At 36.3% G+C, this 17,885-nt stretch overlaps 1 protein-coding gene across 11 annotated transcripts in view; it reads right to left on the bottom strand.

Moving 5' to 3' along the window:
* Window positions 1-17,885, bottom strand: part of ARHGAP32 (Rho GTPase activating protein 32) — a 298,406-nt gene that overhangs the window by 185,061 nt on the left and 95,460 nt on the right. For 2 of the 11 annotated variants that reach the window (XM_015082584.3, XM_053203874.1), the window contains exon 1: window positions 13,618-16,829. The exons of 8 other annotated variants lie outside the window; for them this stretch is intronic. In XM_015082584.3, the coding sequence (XP_014938070.3) occupies window positions 13,618-13,733 (116 nt within the window). In that variant the 5' untranslated portion in view covers window positions 13,734-16,829. Of the gene's footprint in view, window positions 1-9,442; window positions 13,584-13,617; window positions 16,830-17,885 lie in introns of those variants that run through there. One more of the 11 variants, XM_053203880.1, reaches the window with a different exon arrangement.

The following is a 17,885-nucleotide window of genomic DNA, read 5'->3' as shown; positions in this document are numbered from 1 at the left end:
GCCTGAAGATGTGACTGAATTGCAATAATCTCATGGTAAAACTTGAATAGATAGGGAGTTGCTTCTTATGGATGGGCAAAGAAAGTGGTTTCATGAGACGGAATGTACTCCTGGGGAAGATTCTGTTAGGACTGCTGAAATGACAACAGAAGATTATGAGTATCACATAAACTTAGTTGAGAAAGCAGCAGCAGGGGTTGAAAGGACTGACTCCAATTCTGAAAGGAGTTCTACTAGGAGTAAAATGCTACCAAACAGCATCACATGCAACAGAGAAACTGTTCATGAAAGGAAGACTGAATTGATGCAACCTTCTTCACTGCTGTCTTATGTTGAGAAAGTGCCACAACAGTGCCTGGGTGGCTCAGCCGGTTAAGCTTCCAAGTCTTGATTCTGGCTCAGATCCTGATCTCATTGTTCGTGAGTTCGAGCCCCACAGCTTGGGATTCTCTCTCTCTCCCTCTCTCTCTGTTCCTCTCCGGTTTGTGCTCTCTCTCTCTCTCCCTCTCTCTCTCAAAATAAATCAATAAACTTAAAAAAAAAAAAAAAAAGAAAGAAAAGAAATTGCCATAGCCACCTCAGCCTACAGCAACCACCACCCTGATCAGTCAGCAGCCATCTATAGTGCAAACATAACTTTTATATGCACTAGAAAACCAAAAAAATTCATTTGGTCCACTTTATTGTGGTATTCACTTCATTTCAGTGGTCTGGAACCAAACCCACAATCTCTCTGAGGTAGGTCTGAACTAATAAGTAAGAGGTATCTTCCTGAAATATTTAAGAACTAGATACTGGTGGTAGTTGTGCAACTGTGTGAATATACTAAATAACACTTAACTGTTTAAGAGAGTGACTATTATGGTATGTAAATTATACCTTAATAAAAAAATTAAATAGACTAAAAATTCCAATTAAAATAAGTAGGGGTGCCTGGGTGGCTCGGTCACTTGAGCATCAGACTGTGGCTCAGGTCATAATCTCACAGTTCATGAGTTCGAGCCCCACATCAGGCTCTGTGCTGTCAGCTCAGAGTCTAGCACCTGCTTTAGAGCCTCTGTCTCCTCCCTCTCTGCCCCTCCCCACTCATGTTCAGTCCCTCTCTCTCTCAAAATAACTAAACATTAAAAAATTATTTTAATTAAAGGGGGACATTTCATGATAAAAGTGTCAAGTAAACAGCATAATATAAAATTAACGTGCAAGAAATACATACATATTCCAATATATCAGCTTCACAATACATAAAGCAAAAACCTGAAAGAACTGAAAATAACCAAATCCACAACTAGTCATAAATTTTAACAGATATTTCTCAATGACTGATAGAATAAGCAGATAAAAAAAAAAATCATGAATATAGGAGATCTGAACAACCCACCTTTGCAACCTGAGCTAGGCTAGAACATTAAACCCAACAACTACAGAGTATGTATTCTTTTCAAGAGCATGTTAAACATTTACCAAGAGACCATAATCTAGAAAATGAAGCAAGTTTCAACAAATAAAAATAATTTAAATCATAAATGAATGATTTGTGACCAATACAGAATTACACTAAAAATCAATTACTAGGGGCACCTGGGTGGCTCAGTCAGTTAAGCATCCAACTTCCGCTCAGGTCATGATCTTACAGTTTGTGAGTTTGAGCCCCATATTGGGCCCTGTGCTGACAGCTCAGAGCCTGAAGCTTGCTTTGGATTGTGTCTCCCTCTCTCTCTCTCTCTGCACCTCCCCAACTTGCACTCTGTCTCTCTCTCTCTCCCTCTCTGTCTCCCTCAAATATAAATGAACATTAACAAAATTGTTTAAATAAATAAATATCAATTACTGAAAGATAACAAGAGGAGCACCGGGCTGGCTCAGTTGGGGAAACATGTGACTCTTGATCTGGGGCTGTGAATTCAAGTCCCCTATGGGGTACAGAGATTACTTAAATAAATAAAAAACTTTAAAAAAAAAAAGAAGGGAAATTAGAAATTCTGCCAGATGTATAGATATTATAAAACCTGAATAACCATGAGTCAAATACATGAAATCACAAAAAATGAGAAAATATTTTTATCTAAATGATCATAAAAATACAGCAGATAAAACATGGGATACTACTAAAACAGAGCAAATTTCAGGCCTCTAAATGCACATTACCAGAAATAAGACCAGTTGAAAACAAACGTACTAAGCTTCCATTACAAAAAGCTAGAAAAAAAGGAAATTATTCCAAGCAAAGTAGAAGCTAGAAAAAACTATTTAAACAAAAAAATCAGTGAAACAGAAATCAGGTGGATAATAGAGAAAAATCAAGGCCAAAAGCCAATTCTTTGAAAGATTAACAAAATGGACAATCTGTAGGAAGATTCATCAAGAAAAAAACAGGACATACGATATAAACAATGAAAAGAGAGTTATAACTAGAAAGTCTACAGACAAAATGGTGCTGAGGACATTACAAACAACTATATTCCAACATATTTGTGAACTTCATTGAAATGAACAAATTCCCTCAAAAACACAACTTACTAAAACTGAAACAAGAAACCAAATCATTTGAATAGTCTTACAGCTATTAAAAAAGCTGAATCTGTAAGAAAACTCCAAGTCCAAATGGATTCACTGGTGAATTCTTTCAAATATTCAAGGAATAAATAATAGCAATATTACATTCTTCCAGAGTATAAAAATAAAAAGAAGACCCCTTTCCAACCTGTTTCATGAGGCCAGGACAGTCTTCATAACAAAAGCTGATAAAGACATTAATAGAAAAGAAAATTGTAGGTCATGATTGTGAAAATAGCTGCAGAACCCCTAAATAAAGCAACAAATCAAAACCACCGGTTTACAAAAAGGATATACACACAGTGTCCAAGTAAGTTTAGTCCAAAAAGGAAAATGTTTTAGCATTCTAAAATCAATTGCTATAATGACCATATGATTAAAATAAAGGAATACAAACATCTATATCATTTCAACAGGTAAAATTTAATACCTCTTCACAGGTTTTCTGTGAATATAAATATAGATAGGTAGGTAGGTAGGTAGAGATGAAGGTTATTAAAATACATACACAGATAACATCATATTTAATGGTGAAATACTGATGCTTTCCTGATGACAAGCAAGGTCAAAAAGGTCGTGAACAAGACAAGAATGTCTTCTATACTTGATGTCTTAGTTTTTAAAACAAGCAAGAGAAGTCAATAAAAGGTAAAAAATTAGACGGGAACAAATAGAACTCTCATTATTTGAAGATGACACAATGTGTTCAGCAATTAGAGTAAGATAATTCAGCAAAATCACAGGAAACAAGGTCAAAGGCAAAAATCAAATGTATTTATATAGTAGTATCATACAGTAAGGCAAAAAGAAGCCAAATATAAGTGTACTATTTTCCACATAACAGACTACACAGAACTGAAAAATAATTACTGTTGCCATGTGCAACAAATGGATGAACCTCATAAATGCTGAGAAACAGAAGCCAGACAAAAGTACACACTATTCTTAATAAATAAGTGTATCAAATCATCATGCTGAATATCCTAAACAATATTAAATGACAATTATAGCTCTATAAAGCTAGGGGGAAAAGAGTACATTGTATAACTTTATTTATATTTATATATCATTATAATACATATTATATATTATATGTATAATTTTATTTATATAAAGTTCAAGGACAAGCAAAACCTACTGTGACAGAAGTCAGAATAATGGTTACCTTTGGGGCTAAAGTAATATATATTTTGACTGGTTTGTGTTTACATGGGTATATACATTTATATAAATTCTTCAAGCTATACACTCATTATTTGTGAATTATATGCAAGTTATACCGTAATAGAAGTATAAAATAAGAAGTTTATTGGTAAATATTACATATTTTAAAAGGTATAAAAATTGTTTATATTATACATTTTTGTGTTATATAACAATGAATCAACTCCATAAAAACTTAATATCTATTTATTTAATTGATCCTTTTGTTCCATGCTTTTTAAATTATGGACAAATTTTACCTTTAAAGTGATTCATTATAGTTCCATATCGAACAGAAAAGATAGAATGTTAAGATTACCAACCATAAAACCTAAAGAATCTAATGTTTTATTTACAAGAGTTTTCTGTAAAACCTCGGATTTGGACCTGCAGTATTTTCAAGCAAAAGGAAAAAGAGGAAAAAAACCACTTTCCTCAAATTGTGGGAACCAGCTTACCATCTCCCTCATCTAAAAAATATTTATATCTTTGACATATACTCACTTTATCTTTGTCTGAGTCTTACTGATGGCTTATGAAAAATTATACTTGACAGTGTTAAATTCCACAGAGAAGTCCACACGACACATTGCCTGAGAAGTGTTCCCTAAGGGACTGCTTACACTCAGGCATACCTTTTCTTGATCCCTGGAGTAAATTCCAAGGAGCAACAGAATTCTACCTTTCTCCTTCTATTCCCTTCATCTTTGTTTTTGTTTATTGATGGTTCTTTGCTAAGTTTGGTTCTGGTTCTGTGACACTTATGGCCAATAAACTGTTCCCCAATGGTATGGGAAATGATCGAGAAGTCTTTTTTATGGCCTGAGCACGCGGTGATATTTGACTGATAGAGACAGGCATCTCTACTCTATTGCAGACAACAGAGAATTTGGTCACGCAATTTATATCTGTTTGTGAAAGAACAGGCTTCAATTCCACTGCAGAGAAGAGCTTGTTCATATACCTAAAGTGGTGAGTTTGGTGTTCTTTTACCCATGGCTGAAGTAAGACTGAAGTTGCAAGGTGTCTGGGTATGTCTGTAACTGATAGTTACACCTATCAGTTATTACCTGTCGTCATAAAGAGTAATATATTTTCCTATTTTCGGGGGATATTAATACGTTAGATTATAAAGCTCCTTAAAATATAGAAGCTCTGTTCTGGTTAGTTTATATACACTATTAAGAGCTTACATAAACCCAATATTCCCAGAATTCCCAGAAAATAAAGAAACTGAACATGTAAGACTAATGGGGTCAGCTGTTTTGATGGTGAAACCAGAACAGAGATTTGCTGAAGCCAGTGGAATTGAGACGTGGTCACTTCCAACTGAAAATGCCAGATATGCTATAATTCTTAATAGATACTGTAATTTTATCAGACAAAAATCCTGTCCAATTCCTGTCCACTACACTCCCCACCTTATATATTCTTCCAAACTTTATGAATATATCTATTCATATATATAAATGTTTTCATATTATATTAAGAATACATCCACACTAAGTACAAAAGCAATGTGTAAATATGCTACTTTGTGTACAAAAATGGAAGAATACATTTATTCCTCTATTACAACCCACTTTTTGCATAAAAAAGTATCATATCTACACACCACTATGTAGTTGTCTAGTATTTCCTGCAGCAAACTTCAAATTTCCATGAGTTTACAAAGAGTTTCTTTGCTGTTGTTACACTGTATGATACTCCACTGTGTAGATGTTTCACAATTTATTTAACCAGTCCCCTACTGATGGGATTCTTGCATGATTTCCAATCTTTTGCTATTACAAACAATGCTACAGTATTCTAAACATGCCATTAATACATATGTGCAAGTATATCTGAGAGGCAAATTCTCCATAATGAAAAAATTCTTTTTATACATAAGCTGTTGTTTCTAGCGGGTTACTGGTCTTTTCTTACCTATTTTTAGGTCTTTATACATTAAAGAGATCAGTCCCTCATCTGTAATATGAGTTCCAAGTATTTTTCCCAGATTGTCATTTGTCCTTTTTTTGTAATGCAGATGTTTTCTATTTTATGTGGTTGAATTTCACAACTCTTTCCTTTGTGGGTTTTGCGTTTTAAAGAATAGCTCTAAAGCCTTCCTTGACCCCCCAAATGTTTTTTCCCTCGTATTCTTCTTTTAAAATTTTTGTGATTTCCTTTAATAAACATATCTTTAGTCATTTTAGAATGTGTTCTTGGTATGAGGTATGACTTCAATTTTTTTTATTTTCCACTGATGCACACCAAGTTTCCCCCAAGGTACTTACTGAATAGCACACACTGTCCCTATGGGTTTTTGAGAGGCCATTTTCACCATATCTAAGTCTTCCTATGTGTCTGAATATATTTCTAGGCCTTCCATTCTATCCCATTATGCCTTCTATTCAGGTACAGCACCACAAAGTTTTAATTATTGAGACTTTATAGTATAATATCTGGTTGTATTTAGTCCTTGCTTCTTTTCTTCTTCCCAAAGATCCTTAGTGAAGTTATTTAGCCAAGATCAACTTATTTTCAAAATCAATGTGTCTAGGTTTTAAAAAATCGTTATTATTACATACATTTATAATAAACTGATAATTTTTTAATGTTTATTTATTTTTCAGAGAGCATGAGCAGGGGAGGGGCAGAGAGAGAAGGGGACAGAGGATCCAAAGTGGGCTGTGCCCTGACAACCGTGAGTCCGATGTGGGGCTCGAACTCACAAACCATAGATCATGACCTGAGCCAAAGTCAGACACTCAACCAGCTAAGCCACCCAGGCAGCCCAATAAACTCACATCTTCATGATGTTGAATATCTCCAGCTACGAACAAGGTGTATCTTTTCATTTCTTCCAAATGTCTTTTATGTCCTTCAGTAATGTTTTATTTTTAATTCAAATATGTCAAATGTTAAATTTATTTCTGGGTATTTTATTTCCGTTTTTCTTAAAATTGGCACTTTTTCTTCCATTACATCTTCTAACTAGTTACTATCTGATGCACTATTATTAGCCCTGTTGTGCAGATAGGAAAACTGAAATGCACTAACACATCTCAGTCATTCCAGATGTGGCGAGCTGTTTTCTCCTGGAAGTTTCCACTTTACATCCTGAGGAAGACACTGAAATAAACCATTCACATCTCTAGAGACACACTAGACTGCCTAACAGACACCACAACACTCTGCCTCACTGAATGTTCTCTTCAGAAGTTTCCTCTCTAAAGCCATGGGAAAAAGTACCAGTAGACTTCCAATTCAAGACTGCACGTATGTTAAGAAAGAGATCTCTTTTCTCTCCAAGTCTCTGAAAAGCCTCTGAAAGCTAAATAAAAGGAAACAAATCCTTAACAGAATGGTATGGGTGGAAGCAGCAGGACAGAGGTCTTGATAAGCAAGTGGGACCACAGTGAATGGTAAACCCAAAGAGGAAAACAGGCCTAAGGAGGCTACACTCCCACTTCTCTCCACAACAAAAGAGGTATTTGCCCCTAAGGAATTAATAAAAACTGTAAAATCACTCTGTAAAGAAATTTAACCATCAATTAGAAGGACCAGGGCTCTAATGTGGGTGTCTGCACCTACGAGAAACTAGATGCATCATGGGACTACTAAAGAAAACAGCTAAGGGAAAGAGGCAAAGAAGGGCAGACATCTAGCTTAGTAGTTAAAAGCATAAATTCCATTCAGTCAGAAAAAATACCACATGTACACTAAATAAATAGTCACAAAGCTAAAGAAGACAATAACACAAATGTATTATTTACAGGTACCAGTGCATATGCTATGTCTATATAAAAAAAAAAAAACAAAAAACAAACCTTAAGAACTATTTCCCTACTCAGATTGAATTTGGAAGATTAAAGATTTTACTGGTGGCCTAAATAAACAGTATAAGGAATACATCAAATCAAAAAAATAAAAATGTAAAGAGAAATATATCATGATTAAAGGACAGATTAGGAAGACTTGATATGTAATAAATAGGTTCCACAATGAGACACTTATTGTAGATAGAAGAGAGGGGAAAATTAAGTAAATAATAAGTAATAATAAAAAGTTCTGTTCTAACATGAAAACTTGAATCTATGGATTGAAAGTCACTGAGCTCCAAGCTGAAGAACTAAGGATAAAATACATGTAAGTAAGGATAAAAAGACTGTGTTACAAGCATTCAGACAGAAAGTACAAAAAAAAAAAAAAAAAAAAAAAAAAGGCACGAGTACAGGCAAGAAATCAGAGTACATCATTCATGGAACTTATGTGAACAAAATACTCAAGAAAAAAAAAAGCCAAATGTACCAGAACAGACACATGAAGATGGAAGAGGATAAAAAGGAAACAACATTGGTCCTGACCAATGATACATATAATTAAATGTGAATAAATGACAAAAAGTATTAAAACATCTGAGCAAAAAACTGGGGTTTGGGGTGGGGTAAGATGCTGGTAAGTTTAAAAGAGTATCCAAAGGGGACTGAGAGAAAGAGGATGGAAAAGGATTCTAAAGATCTTGTCTTAAGAGGAAGAGAAGTAGAAAAGAGAACCATGGTAGAAAAAGACAGCACACCTGAGTGGAAGAAATTATTTGATTCTCTAATAATAAAGAAAATACATATCTGAATATAAGAGCATGGAAAGAGAAGCTAATCATTAATGGAAAGTAAAACTATAGCATATCTTCTAAAATTAAATGTCCAGAAAGGTTTTGCTTGTTCTCATTTTAATCTTGCTAGGCTATCACTTGACTGTTTTTTAAGGAAATTGACTATATTACATTTACAAACAATACTTTATATGTTCCAGGGGTTTTCATTTACTGAGTTTGAACATGCAAATGACTGTTTAAGGGAGTTTTCATGTTTCAGTAATATGCAAAGGTTAAGGAAAAATTGGTTTTTAAGGTTTAAATACACAACCTAATAGCCAGGAACTTTGACATACTTTTCTATCGTTTCTGTACTCTAAGGCCCTTCTCGAACATCAAAAAACTCATACAGGCAGGTAGAAGAAAGGTTTACCTTGGATTCCATCCCAAAGAGTTTAATTACTGAAATACCAAGAAAGCCCTGTACTAGCATGCCTTATGGTTAAGACAGATTTATTTCACAGATTATAAAGACAGCCCAAAGGCTAGACTCCAATACTGCATAAAATTTTCTGAGATTAAGTGACGTTCATATCAGACTTTGCTGATCATAATTAAATTTATTATCCTTGTGACACTGGTAAGAGTATGTTAGGTGAAAATTATACTTTATGTTGAAAGAATATTTTAAGGACTCACCTGTATTCTAGATCACACATTCAGGGTTATGGAGTAATACTCATCTTTTTTGGTAAGATACATTTTTTTTGGTATCATACATAACAGATTATTAAGGGCGAGATGCCTATGAGAAGTCACAGAGTATAAAACAGACCTGGGTTGTAATATAGGTATACATGTCATTGGTTAATTATTAATGCTACCTCTCTATCCTTCCAGGCTCATAAAAACTGAGGATCCCCAAATCAAAAAAATTTCTGCAGATGACAGAAGAACAGCCAAGGAATTAAAAGCAAGGAATTGTGAAATAGCTTTATAGGCCTCCAGAGAAATTTAGCCGTCAAAAGAAATCATTCTAAATCTAAAAGAAAAGTAAGAGCCTAGAAGAAATAGAATACCATATTCAAAAGCCATTGTTACCTATTAGGATTGCTGCAGTTATCTTCTAACTCACAGTATCATTTCCAATAAGGCCGAGAATTAATGAAGCAACCAACAAATCAAGTGCATGAACTATTATTAGTCATATGATGCTATAAACCAATGAAGACACTGCAAAATAAATTAAAACATGTTCACCAAACCACCTGGTTTAACTAAAGTTACAAGTTTCTCTTTTCACCTAAAATCACTTTATTACGGAGTTAAAGCAAAGATCTTATTGAAAGATCTGGGCATCTACAAACTGATTTTAAAAGCATGCAGTCTAGGGCCACCTGGGTGGCTCACTCAATTGGGCATCCAATTCTTGATACATGCTCAGGTCATGATCTGGTAGTTCTGTGCAGCCTGCACTGGGCTCTGCACTGATGGCCCAGAGCCTGCTTGAGATTCTTCCTCTCTCTCTGCTCTTACACTGCTCACACTTTCTCTTTTTCAAAAATAAATAATAATCTTTTTTTAAAAATGTATTAAAAACACATAGTTCTGAAGATGTGGTTCATTTATGCACTATATCATCTCTGTAAGTGTTTTGAACTATTATGTCATACTTGCCAGGCTATGTATCTGTCAGTAACATAATACTACAGAAGACTAAACTAGATTATATGACAAACATTTCTAATCTTAAATGCCAAAGAACCAGAACCCTTATGATAATGAGTTAGTAATAACTGCTAGGTGTTCTAGAGGTCATTACTTAAAAAAATTTTTTTTAATGTTTATTTTTGAGAGACAGAGACAGAGTGAGAGCAGGGGAGTAGAAAGAGAGGGGGACACAGAATCTGAAGTAGGCTCCAGGCTCAGAGTTGTCAGCAGCACAGAGCCCCATGCGGGGCTAAAAACCACAAACCATGGGATTGTGACCTGAGCCAAAGTCGGACCGGACCCTCAACCGACTGAGCCACCCAGGCACCCCATAGAGGTCATCACATTTGAAAGATCACATTATTATATGCATTAGTTCACTTTTATGTTCACTGAAAAAACTACACACATCACCATTGCTCAAAATCCCTCAAAGAAAGAATTTCAGAACTAAGATGTCAGCTTTAAAGTCTCTTAAAAGTTATCACTTACCAGAAAATAACCTTTAGCAGCTAAATGTTTCACTAAAGTCTTTCACTTTCAAGATCAATCACACCTGGGTTCAAAATTTTGCTCTACCATATACTACAATGTGGACTATGTGTGACTTTCTGAGTGATAATTTCCTCATCTGGAAAATGGGGAAAATAGTACCTATTTTATAGGCTTGATACACAGATAATTGACATCCTGTACATAACATATTTGGCTTAATATATTGCATATAACAACTCCAAAATTAAATTTTTCTGTCTTAAAATAATTAAAACATTTCTGCTTTTCCTTTTTTGCCTCATATTCCTTATTTACAAAAGGGCTCTTCCAATGATGTTTAAGGACTACTGAATTCTAAGGACTGTGACAATCTTTATTCTAGTTGAATTACTATTTTACCATAGTGATAATGGTAGAAAATAACTTCACTCTACAAATAAGAAATCAGAAAATGAGACATTTGTGAGTCAGCGGTACAAGTTTGAACTACTGCTAAGAAGGAGACTGGGCAACTCCCCACAGGGCTAGAATGTAAGAAAAAGTATCCTTTCTTCCAACCAAGTCTAAAAATAAATGCTATTCTAAAAGCTACTGGGACAGACATGAACACCCCTCCATGAGTATTTCGTCCTAACGCAGATGACAGCTGGGCAGCACCAGGAACCTACATTGTAGGTATGGTAGAACTTTATACTCTTATCAGACACGGTGTCTCAACACAATGCTATTTTTCTAAGAATGAATTTAAAACGTAGCTTAGAATCTATTCAGAGAAAAAGAATAGCACACAATCTTTTGCCCTTGCTGTGTGCGTACGCGACTGAGTGTGTATAAGTGGAAATTAACTAGAATGTAAACAATAAGGACAGTTTGATTTAATGTAAGATTTTAAAGAAACACATGAAGACTCTTCTGTATATTTTCTTAATGATTAAATTGCTTTTACTAAAACAACTCTAACATTGAGTCTACTATTTGGTTCTCCCAAGGCTACAGCTGCAACTCCTACCATCCAACCCTTCACCTCCGACACCCACACACATTTTTTTCTGCTAGGCATTTTAGCTGGAACGCGGCTGTGAATGTTGTAAAGGCACCGTGCCGCCGCGTTTCCTCATGTCTTACTGCTGAATAGGTGAGAAACACTACATGAAATACGGCCTTACTCAGATCTCTCTGTTGCGCTTACAAATAAAAATAAAGTAAGATCAAACCCCAAAGACCTATTTGGTCTGGGAGAGCCATGAAGCTATTCAGATATGAAATATCATAATAAAAAGGATCAATGCTTTGTGGTGTATCATGGTTTCCTAAAACAAAGCAAGTACTAACAGAGCTCAGCTTCTCAGGATGAAAATGCTATCACATAGGCTTGAGGAAAAGAAAAGTTCCATCTTGCACAGATTTGCTCTCAAATTTAACAATCAAAAGAAAATCCCAGATAGTCTCCTGTTGTCTAACAAGTAAATTGAGAATGACATCACCAAATCTAGTACAACAAAGTCCTGTTTCTTCCTTTGACTAATATCCCAAAATAACTTTTAAAGTTTTAATACCAAGTCAAACAGTTTTAACACAGACAAAATAAATACTTTATTTCTTCTAATTGTTCATGAGACACTGCCATATTGTAAGGAATTTGTGTAACATCAGCATATCTTGGGAGAGAAGCAGCTTACTCAAATAAGAAAGGACAAATAAAATTATGGGAAGAATGAGAAAGTTGATACAAAAATAAGAACTTCATATGCTAATAATTCATTTTCATACTTTGAACATTAAATTTTTCTTCAAAATTTAAAACATACTTGTTCATTATAACCACTGAGTGACAAATTTAATGTAGCTTATCAGGACTTCCTTATATTCAATCCCTTCTGTCCTTTATCCTAGACGTTATTTTTAAGTTTATTTATTTATTTTGAGACAGAGAGACACTGTAAGCAGGGGAGGGGCAGAGAGAGAGGGAGAGACAGAATTCTAAGCAGGCTCCGAATGGTCAGCACCCAGCCTGACATGGGGCTCTATCTGACAAACCATGAGATCATGACCTGAGCTGAAATCAAGTCAGATGCTTAACTGACTGAGCCACCTAAGTAGCCCTATCCTAGGCTTTAAAGATAAAGAAATTCTTTAACTTCAGAGAGACTCTTCTTGAACATTAAACATAAAGACAAGCTCTGGTGTAAATAATGGTATGTTCACCTACCCAAGTATGCACAGGTAAAATTATTAAAAGATGTTTAATTGCTCATGTGGGTGACAGTGAGAATATGTAGAACAAACTTCTTCAAGAGGTGTTTTAGTAACTCCAAAAGAATGAATCTGCTAATCATGTTCGGGGGAAAAAATGCCTTCTAAAATCTGTAACAGCATGAATAAACCAATGGTCTGTCTCCACAAGCTGGGGAAGATCTTTACCAGTACCACCAAACTTTGAGAACTGCTTAATGGGGAAGCATTTCCTAAAAATTTCAATTATGAAGTTACAACTAGAGATTGAAAACCAAGAAAGATTCGCAAGGGAGGAGGGAGGGGGAAGGGGAATGAGATAGAAGATCAGAGACAAGAGTAAGGATCAAACCCATGAAATAATTTGTACTTATAGTCAAAATGTTTTACTTGCATGAATAACGCAGCAAAAGCATCCACGCACATGCACACACACAAACATTCCAAGAAAAAGAGGAAGAAAAAATCTTATTACATTCAAATTCAGATCAAATCTATTAGGTACAAATCAGATACAGGAAGGAGTGGTAGTTCATTCATTATGAGTCTCTACTTGAAATTCCTGAAATGCTACTACAAAACCTGTCTAACACCTTCTCCTCCTGGTGTTCTAACAAGTCATTTAAAATGCATTTTATAAGCTCAGGGCATGTTGTGGAATGAAGAGAGCTATGTACAACTAGAAACGTCTTCTTTTCAGCTCCAAACCCTCCCCCCACAGAAAAGACAGTCCTACTAGAAAAGAGATTAAAACAGAAAAAATGGGAAAGAGGTGTGGGGTGGAGGGAGTGGCGGGAGGAACAAGGATGAGAGAGGAGAACTGCGAATTCCACAATTACCTGAAGTTGTCTTCCCTTTCTCCCTCTTCACTTCCAGACACCTGAGTTGGAATTTCAGAATCCAACCAGAAAACACTATCATCCCCTGAAGTGCTACTCTCACTTTCAGTCTCCATCTTGTATTCGAAAAATGTAAACCTCAAGGCATGGATAAAGAACACCACCAATGTTCAAGTTGTTCAGCTCTGTTTATGTACACTCAGGTGTGTGGCTGATACACAGTGATATGTGATCGTGCCGGGCCACAGTCTATTACGTGCTCGCTTAATTACAGTTGGGGTAAAGACAGGAAATCACATATAGCACACTCACCGCCTCTGAGTGCTGCACCTGTGACACCAGAGTCCCTCCCACTGCCTCAGGCTCTGTGACCTACATAACCAAACGCAAAACCCAAATGAAGGTGGTTTTTCCCTAATTTATTTAGTAACTATTTTTCTGTTCTCAAAGTTTCCAGTTAATAAGTTAAAAATAGGCATTTTCAAAGTGCAGGATGCTCTTATTTTGCTATCTCAGACTTAAGAAAGGTAAACAAAAAAGTAAAAAGGATAACATTTTATGTAAAAGTCTCCTGGGCCAACCACAATGAGAGACACACTTACAGACCTCACAGTTAAAAAGGATCACAATTCAGAGAGAAGGTAAGCCTGCCGTAGGGACCTGCAGGCCTTCTAATATTACATCCATCTTTCCTTCCCCTCAGTAATAACTGCCAGATACAACTTGCTCAGGTATCCAAAACGGGACATAACAGCCGGGCTTGTCCATAGCCTTTTAAAGAAAAATGAATAAATACCGTAAGTTAAAAGACATTGACTATTACATCAAATAAAGGCATGTGACACTTTTACACATCATTTAAATTGCAGATGCCCATGGGAGCAATACAATGACCTGCTGGGAAATGAGTGAAAAGTACAGCATCTGTAACACTGGCAACGACAACTGTTACTTAGAAAACAGCCATGTTGTTACCAACCACTGACATGTCAGATATTCATCTTTTGGCCCAGCAATTCCCTTTCTAGGAAACTGCCTTATTTTCACAGGTGGAAATAAGAACTGAACTGAAATATTCATGGCAGTCTACTTTATAACAGCAAAATAGAATAGCGAAAACAATCTAACTTGCTCATTAACAGAAAACTGGATAACCAAATTATGGAATACCCATCAAAGGGAGTGCTATACAGTTGGGTAAATGAGAAACACAAGGCAGCCCTATTGGTCATGATGTGAAACAAACCCTTAAGGCCCACCATTAAGGCAAAGAAGAGACAGGTAAAGGTGTAGAACAGTATATATGATTTGTTCCCATTCACATTTTAAAACAGGAAGGGGAAACACACATGGCTAACATGTGCAGAATATGTAGAGAAGGACGGCATGCGATCTCCGAGAGAAAACACAGCTAGACAAGAAGAATGAGAGGGAGACAGGTTTTCACTGTACCATGGGCACACAATGCTTGGAAAATAATAACTAATTTTAATATAGTCTTTATATCCCTCAGCAAACAATCCAATTTTTAAGTATTATTTTAAATCAGGTCTTTTTTTTCCTCCTAAGCAGTCCTAACTGCTTGAATCTGTTTCATGAATCCAACTTATCTTTCCTTTTAATCATTTATTTTGTTTTCATTACTGTCATCGATTTGCCTCACTTCCTCAAGTCCTTTTAAACATGAAAACATGAACTGGAAGCAGTATTTTTACACAGAATAGTGAGGGCAGTCTGAGCAATACAAGCTCACTCAGGAAATCTTTGCTAGTCCTGCCGCCACTGCAGAACCTCCCCAGACACCCCTGCTGCAGTGAGCCTTCAATCCCACCAACCTGACCTATGCACCAAAGCCAACCTTCCACAGGCCTCACAGGTTTTAAGTTGATTTATTTACTTATCTCTCTCTGAAAGAGAGAGAGAAAGAGAGAGAGAGAGAGAGAGAGAGAACGCAGGGGGAAGGGCAGAAAGAGAGGAGGACAGAGGATCTGAAGCGGGCTCTGCGTTGACAGTGAAGAGCCCAAAGCAGGGCTTGAACTCACCAACCTAGAGATCATGACCTGAGCTGAAGTCAGACACTTAACCAACTGGGCCGCCCAGCACCCCAGGCCTCACGGTTTTGCCTCTACTATCAGGAGTCTTAAAAAAATGGTTTTAACTTCAAAATCAACATGCGTTCTGTTCCCTTTGGTAGCTAATGAAAATCTAGCAGAAACATAAGGTAGCAGGGGGCATGCAAGGAACAAAGTGGAGTCAATCACTGGGGCTACCAGAAGCTGAGGAGGAGCCACCTTCCTGAAGACTACAATTGCTTTAACCCTTTTTCCCCTGATCGGCTTAAAACCTGAAACCTTATCAGGCTTCACTTTCCCAACAAATTTTAGTGGGGCACAAGTCTCTGACCTACACCACAGGAGTCACCATCAATAGTTTAGGCTGAGTTGACTCTCTATCTTCTACTGACCAAGAGGTAAGGAAGAAAAGGGAAAGGGGAGCTCCTAAACCCATTGCAACAAGAGGAAAAGCAATTCTAGCCACAGTTTAAGAATCTGAAATTAGAATGCGTTTTATGCAAGAAAAAATTTTTAAAGTGGCTTATTTTTCTAGCAGCAGTTAAGTAGTAATAATAACAGCAAACATATACTGGGTATTTTCATGTGCCAAGCAATGTGCTATGGTTCTTAGAAACTTAGTTATAATTAATTATGTAATTCTCACAGAAGAAGCTATTTATAATCCTTATAGGTGAAGAAATTGAAGGTTAGGGTAATAATTCATCCAGGGTTACTCAGTTTATAAGTGTGCATTAAAAATACTTTTTAAAGTCTAACCACCAAGGGGCACCACAGTGGCTCAGTCAGTTAAACATCCAACTCTTGGTTTTGGCTGAAGTCACAAGTTTCAGCCCCACGTCGGGCTTCATGCTAACAGTGCAGGGCCTGCTTGGATTCTCTCTCCATCTCTCTGCCCCTCCCCTGCTCACTCTCTCTCTCTCTCTCTGTATAAAAATAAACATAAAATAAATAAAATAAATCTAACCACCATGTAAAATGTTATTTGTATGGGAAGAATATGTGGTTTTCCTTCTGGTCCACATTCAGCTCATTAGCCTGGCTGGCTTTAATCTCATAGGTTATTTTTGCTCTTTCTTTTCTTTCTCTCTTCTTTCTTTCTCTCTTTCTCTTTCTCTCTCTCTCTCTCTCTCTCTCTCTCTCTCCTCCCTCCCTCCCTCCCTCCCTCCCTCTCTCTCTTTCTTTCTTTCTTTCGGGAGGAGGGGGGGAGACACTGACCTGCATTCATTTCTACACAGCATCCCCCACACATTTGGGCTGACTACTAAAAAAGAGTGCAGGTAGGAGATCACACAAAATGGCAGCAGAGCAGCAAGAGGACTGAGGACTGAGGTCTTGATTTCAGTGCTCCTTTTCCCACTCTTTAAGTTATAAAGTTGTTTTTCTCAAATCGCTTCAAAACAGCACACAGTGGGGTGCCTGGGTGGCTCAGTGGGTTGGGTATCTGACTTTGGCTCAGGCCATGAGCTGGAGCCCTGCGTCAGGCTCCGTGCTGACAGCTCAGAGCCCAGAGCCTGCTTCAGATTCTGTGTCTCCCTCTCTCTCTGCCCCTCCCCCGCTCATGCTCTGTGTCTCTCTCTCTCTCTCTCTCTCTCTCAAAAATAAGCAAACATTAAAAAAAAATTAACAAAAAAAAACAAAACAGCACACAGCACATAGCCAGAAGGTCAATATCCCCTAAACTGGGCACCAAGCTTTGTCCACAGAATGGTTCACAATTATGACTCTAAACACAAATATACCGAACAGACTCCAGAAACTTATATATTCTCAATGTGAATAGCATGTGTCTAGGTATTATCTACATCTACATATATATATGTATGTATGTATCAAATAATTCTTTGGAAAGAAAAGTTAAGCAAGTATCTTCCTAAAATATTTGCAATTGAAGATTTTCTTCCAAATATAAGAAGCACAATCCATAATAGACAAATGTCATCCATCATTAATCATTCTTATACTAGGTATTCATTCAAAATTTCAGATTATTTATATATTTAAATTGTTTTTCTAACCAATCATAGGTGGTTTGTAGGTTTCCTACATTGAAATAATTAACTTCAAAAGAATAACTATTTTCTTACTTATTACAGAATATTCATGTATTCTGGATCATCATACAGAGATATCTGCTTCAGTTTATAATATATCTAAAGGGCAAACAATCATGAATATGTTATTTTATTAAAATTT

This window comes from Acinonyx jubatus, chromosome D1, assembly GCF_027475565.1.
Source record: "Acinonyx jubatus isolate Ajub_Pintada_27869175 chromosome D1, VMU_Ajub_asm_v1.0, whole genome shotgun sequence".
Taxonomy (NCBI): Eukaryota; Metazoa; Chordata; class Mammalia; order Carnivora; family Felidae; genus Acinonyx; species Acinonyx jubatus.
Note: the sequence above shows the minus strand (reverse complement) of the source record. Positions and strands in the feature narration are given on the sequence as shown.